The sequence below is a fragment of the Panicum hallii genome, chromosome 1, assembly GCF_002211085.1.
Source record: "Panicum hallii strain FIL2 chromosome 1, PHallii_v3.1, whole genome shotgun sequence".
NCBI classification, from domain to species: Eukaryota; Viridiplantae; Streptophyta; class Magnoliopsida; order Poales; family Poaceae; genus Panicum; species Panicum hallii.
In genome coordinates, this window is record NC_038042.1 from 5,756,976 (window position 1) to 5,763,020 (window position 6,045).

At 44.9% G+C, this 6,045-nt stretch overlaps 1 protein-coding gene across 1 annotated transcript; it reads right to left on the reverse strand.

The window, feature by feature from the left end:
• Positions 1 to 1,043: 1,043 nt before the first annotated feature.
• LOC112878804 (palmitoyl-acyl carrier protein thioesterase, chloroplastic-like) lies at positions 1,044 to 5,628 on the reverse strand. The gene is made up of 7 exons (XM_025943023.1): positions 5,468 to 5,628; positions 4,473 to 4,998; positions 4,238 to 4,371; positions 3,164 to 3,277; positions 2,773 to 2,956; positions 2,606 to 2,674; positions 1,044 to 1,701 (listed from the first exon to the last, which is right to left on the reverse strand). Exons 2-7 carry the CDS (start codon positions 4,938 to 4,940, stop codon positions 1,435 to 1,437), a joined length of 1,236 nt encoding a protein of 411 aa, XP_025798808.1. The 5' UTR covers positions 4,941 to 4,998; positions 5,468 to 5,628; the 3' UTR covers positions 1,044 to 1,434.
• Positions 5,629 to 6,045: the final 417 nt, after the last annotated feature.

Consider the following 6,045-nt stretch of genomic DNA (forward strand, 5'->3'; position numbering starts at 1 on the left):
GCCAATGGAGCTGGAGAATGATGAATGAACGCTGCCGCCTCCTGGTTCAATGGCTATTTTAGTATCTTTCAATCCTTGATTTTGATTTCTTAAGCTGGAGCACTGCACTGGTGTCAGCGAAGCAGATCTGCACGAAATCTGCTCCAAGACTGCCACCTGTCGATGTGGACATGCATGTTTATCAACAAAAAACATGATTTGGTTCTAAAAATACATCACAGATTCAGAGTACCATGTGTCAGATTGGCTATGCCAGTTTGAATCAAAGCACCTGATGGTGATGGAACCGATATGAACAAATCCAAGTGCTATGATTGGGTTTGATGGCATGATCTCTCATGCGCAGTTTGTAATTGGATAATCCATCACGAAGGCAAGAGCGTATCCGTAATTTGCAAGAAACTCATAGGAATTAGGAAGCAGTTGAAAAGATTATAAAACAAAACTAGTCTAATTTACCTGATTATTGGGTGGATTTCACGTCACTGATCAATTTTCCATTCTTTAGTTTACGCATGTAATTCAAGAATTGTCTATGCAATCATGCACTGGATACTGTTCAATTGGGCAAGTGTTATGGTAAAGTTCTGGAGCAAATAACTATATGTGGGGAAAAGGAAGAGCTATTTACAGGCCCATGTGGCCCTTTATGTTACAGTAACAGGACTCATGAACAGCACAACAACCTTTGTTACTACTTCACAGATTCAGGTCTGGAAACCTGCAAAGACAGAGACAACAGGACTTGAAGAAACCACTAATTTTTCTGATTAAGGACAATCTTAAAACTTCTATATAAGCTGATGGCATAATACCGAGACTAAGTCTAAATTTTTCGTTGTTTCTGACCAACTTGTCATTGCATATATGTCAAACTTAAAGAAAAGGATACATGCACGGCTGCACCCATCACAACTCCTTACAGAGCACGTTACGCTGTCCATTCCAGTTCACCAAAGCCACAAGCCTGAATAGACTTCAAGAATGCGAGCTGTGCAGCCACCCACATTTGACGAGGCCATAGGCCATAGCCGCCAGCAAAGGAAACTTGGAAAAACTCAGATTACGTATTCGAAAAATTACAAAGATTCAGCATCAGGAATATGTTTCTCTAAGACTAAGACTCTAAGACGCGATCGGACCAGACTTACTGCACACTGGGGTTTATAGTATAGACACAGCCCGGCAGCCGAGTATGAGGCGTCCACTTCCGCATCGTACTGGGACAACTAGTCTGCTAGGAGCCTAGAACACTACTTATGTACACCAGTCACCAGGTAGTTTTCGTCATTTCACCTTCTTTTCTTCCCACCTTCTGGTGACTTTCTTCCTATATAACCTATGTAAGTGCATCATACTAGTATGACTTGCTGTCCAGTCTGTTCCCAGTAAGGAAGAGAAAGTACTTGTTCCAAGGCAATCAAGTCCGTGAAGCTAAAATTCGCTAGCTGAGACTGGAGTCAATAATCCCATGGCATTGGTTTTCTTTGGCCTCCACATAGTCCGTGCCTTCACAATGGTATGCCCTGACTCAAGGCACAGCAAATGCTCACACTGCAAGGTTGTTTCTCCTGAGCCATCAATGCAGTCAGTGAACACCGTGGTGTGTGACTGCAGCACACTGTCTCTGCCACATTCTCTCTTGTAGTCTAGGACAATGCTAGCCAGCTCGTGATTCTCAAATATAGAGATTGGAGCACTCTGGTGGGAAAATAAGTGCAAAAGGTCAGAGGGTGGTGAAAATACAGTAAATAAGCACTACATCTTTATGCCAACGGAAAAGGTAAACACCAGGCAACAGATTATGTGAACTAGTGAAATGCTGTAAACCGTAGTGCAAAACTATGCTAACTCTGCTAGGCATGTTGCCCGGTTCAAGGCCAATGAATCAGGTGGGGATATCTCTCCCCACTGTTGATCCTTAAAAAACGATTCCTAGAGCTAATGAATAGGGAAGGCGTCCGTTCAATAGATTATCATGAATTACAGCATGGAGTCCAAGAGTAGAGAAATATTTGCATAAAAACCTGAAAACTGGGATTCAAGCATCAAGTTTTAGATCAAAGGGCACAAACAGAAACAAAAGCGCGTAGTTGTGTACCGAGTGACCAAGTGAACATGTTAATTATCTGGAAATAGCATTCTGTGTGCCCCTTGTGCAATATGTAAGGATATTGTACATTCAGACAGACACCTGAGCTATTGAACAGCATCTGGCTGTCCAGGGTAGATTAGCACAGAGAAGACTTTACTAGCAACAACAGGCATGCCTTTTATATTCTCAACAATAATATAAACTATGCGGCCGATTCAAATAATTCTCCGAAGATATCCGAAATAAAATTTTGTCACATGCCAAAAAGTTAATAGGTTCAACTGCAATGTGGCTATCCAAATAATTAACTCAGCAATATATAAACTATGCGAACAATCCAAAAAAATAATCAACAGTATATAAACTACTCAGAACCAAAATTAGCAGAGCAATAAATGTTTATGTACATCGCAAAGACCAATTTGTTAATATCAAGGATCCAGTCATCAAAAGGCATAAACATAAACAGAACACCATCTAGATGCAGATAAAAAGTAACATTGTTTTTACCTCAAGAATCCACCCAATGTATCTAACATTGTTGACATGCTGGTTGAGATCAAGGTCAGCCCATCGAGGCTGCATTATATTACATACCAATAACCATAAATTACATAACTAACAAACACTACCAACCATAGGATAAGACATCAATTTATGGCGTGTGCAATACTTACAGTCAAACCTGTTCGGACATATTTGCTAGCCATGGCTCCGCCATTCCCTGGCAATTTTGGAAGTTTACGTCTGTCTTCATCAGCGATAGCAGTGCGCTCAAAAAAGTATGGTGCTATTTCAGTTCTCACTTCATCAGGAAACCTTGCGAGTTTTCTAGTATGCTTATGCATCATAACCCATTTACTGCACGTTTGGCCAAAGCATAAGGAGAAAATATCAGTAAAAGCAAATGGCTAGATGACAAAACTCTAACAGGTCATATAGATTTGTGCTGTAAGAACTAAAATGCATGCATAAATCAATAGCAATATGATAGGGAGGACAGTCAAGTGGCAATTGTCTATGCTGTGATGTTATTAATTTAAATAAGGGCAGCATAAAGATGAAAACCTTGTAGCCCTCAATATAGTCTGGCCTGTGTTACAATCATGTAAATGCCAATCTCTACGCATTCCGTTTTTACCATGACCACTGACCCATGTATCTATGCCCACTGTATCGCCCCTGCATAAGAATTAAAAAACAATAGAGCCTTGGATTACCTAAATCCACTTAGGTCAAAGAAGTAACATGATGAAACATATGCAGCTCTCCTGCATATATTCGAGTAACATGATGAAACAGATGGGTTCAAAATATATCAAGGTTCAATTAGATGATGAAACAGTAATAATATGGTGTAACATATATAAATGTTCAAAATTACTACGTTATATTAGATGATAACTAATTTAGCAGTACTTTATTGCGAACACTTTCCAAGCTGAGGTTCCTATTAAAATAGACATAAAACCACCTACTTTTTAAATATCACTATCACAATTATCATCAACGACTTTTAGGTCCCCGATGAATGAGGTAGAAACTCCACATGGAAAATTCGTAGTATGCAATGAATTAATCACACATGTCCAAATCAGATATAGTTTCTGCATCGCTAAGCAATAACCAAAGTGTGAATCCCAAATAAAGCTTCCGCTAACTACAAACAGCATCCATGGGTCTTCTAGTATGGAAGCCAGAGAATATGCCATTTGACCCCATTTGGCCAGCTGATTGGACATGAAAGCGCAGAAATTGAAGCATGCAATAGTTTCAAAATTTCTCGCAAGAATACTTGACACCTAATTTCTCACCAACAATAGACATCACCATCATATTTCCAATCAAACATTCTGAAGGCACTGAAAAGATGTAATATACTAATATTGTGGCTTTAACTGCAGCAGAGGGTCCTCTTTCTAACCTATCGTGGCACAGCAAGCTCACAAGTCAAAGAAGCAAGAGACAACAGTTATATATGACCCCCTAGCTGGCTAGCTTGAGAACTCCACAGCACACATCATTAGCATTTTTTTTTTTGTAAAAAGGAGACATCATTTAAACCCAGAAACTATAGCCAATTCAGCGTGAGGACTCAAATATAACTCAAATAACAGCAAAAGGATAGTTTGCAATCTGTACCAGCATGGGTACTGCTCCACCAGGACCTGCATTTGACTGACAACCCAGAACAAGTTGCGTTTACTCATCTCCGGTGTCGAACCAAAGCCATCGCCCAGCAGCCCAGCGCTCTTGACATGATTCAGCGCCGTCTCCTACACACACAGAAACAGAATGAAACAACAAAATTCGAATCCACAGTGAGCACCTACGGCACAATCAGACGCTGTGCAGGCCATGCTTCACGGTTACCCACCTGCAAATGATTCATAAGCGTCTCTATCGATGCCGTCCGATCGGCCCCGATCTCGTACGACCGGATGGAGAAGTCCTGCCGGAACACCTGCCCACTGAAGCCGAACGTGTCGATGAGCATGTCGGGCCGCTTGGGCTTCCAGTCGACCAGCGTCCACTGCCGCTCCGCGGCCAAGAAAATGGTCGTGATGGCCGCGAGCAGCACGCTCCAATCCGGCAGCTGGTTGTAGAACGTCCTCGGCGCCGAGGGGCGGGCCGCCTCGTCCTCACCGTCAGTCACCGCAGCCTTGCCGCCGCCGCCGCTCACCTTGGGGACGGTGGCGCGCAGCCTTGCCGAGGACCTCACCACACCCGCGTTTCCGGCGACCCCACGCATGTCCAGGCTGTCCTTGGACGACCCGCCCGTGCCGTTCTTGGGCGCCGGCGCCGGCGCCGGAAAGAACGCCGACGAGGCGACGGAGGCGGCCATGTGAGGATACGGCCGCACAGGCACAGCTCCCGCGTCCAGTCAAATCGAAGAAGCCAAACTGGATTTCAGAGGGGAACAGCTTTAGATTCTCGAAAAGATGGCAACTTTTTCGATTAATCGACTGGCGATGGAAGAATTCTTTGAACAGAAACTTCACAGAGTGCTGGGATATGGAGAAGGGGCCATTACGTCTACCGATTTATCAAAGCAAAACTCTTCTAATCACTGAAGTGGAAAATTTTAGCATGACAGTAAAACTCCAGTACTACTACTGATCGAAGATGCCAAGCGTCTCGGATGAGCCTCCATCTCTTTCCAGCAAAACCAATTAAGATCATCGGGTGTTCCTGGGCTCTTGGTACTTGCAAACCAAGAATCCAACCGACAGACCAACCCGAAAGGAAAAGGGGGCGTTGTCCCCAACTCCCCATGAGGCATGTACAGAGCACTGAGAGCAGCGAGAACTATCCGGGCCCGGCACAGCAGAGAGGGCGACTGTGCCGAGAGGAGGAGACGCGGGGACAAACCTCACGAGCTAGCGCCTTAGCGGGGTGCCGGGCCGCTTCCTCCTCCTCCTCCTCCTCGCTGTGCTCTCGCCTCCGGTACTGGACACGGCGATCGCGCCGCGATGGTGAGAGCTGCGCTGAGGCGGCGAGGCGCGGAAGCTGGACGCGCGTGGTGGGCCGCTTCGAAGTGGCTGGCTGGCCTCGGAGGTGGGCCGCGGCCCTTTTAAAAGGCTAGATTCGGCTTGCTGCCGATTGACACCTCTGCCCTCGGAGGTCAGCGGTAGACTCCGGAGTCAACGGTCAAGTCCAGGGAGAATCTGGGGATGGAGAAAAGGCCCTTCTCCGACGTTTGGCGACGCCACCACCGAGTAAAGCTTGGCGGAGACGAATTAGCAGTATCTAAAGGGTCATTTTTTGAAGAAACACCTTTATGACTTATGACCTAATACATCTCAGACTGCCATAGCTGGGAAATATTACGCCCGTACCCTAGACAACATCGTGAAACCATACTTTGGATATGAGAGTTTTATCCAACGCTTCAAGAAACTAGGATGAATTGCGCGCTTCGCCGCGCCCATAGAGAGCTGGAGGCTGCC

What these genes read in the sequence shown, in the direction of transcription:
- LOC112878804 (XM_025943023.1), bottom strand. Translation starts at nt 4,940, where the DNA reads ATGGCCGCCTCCGTCGCCTCGTCGGCGTTCTTTCCGGCGCCGGCGCCG. An exon ending in ATGTCCGAACAGGTTTGACT is followed by an intron (nt 2,675 to 2,772) that starts GTAAGTATTGCA and finishes AATATAATGCAG; the next exon opens with CCTCGATGGGCTGACCTTGA. An exon ending in ACATTGGGTGGATTCTTGAG is followed by an intron (nt 1,702 to 2,605) that starts GTAAAAACAATG and finishes TTTTCCCACCAG; the next exon opens with AGTGCTCCAATCTCTATATT.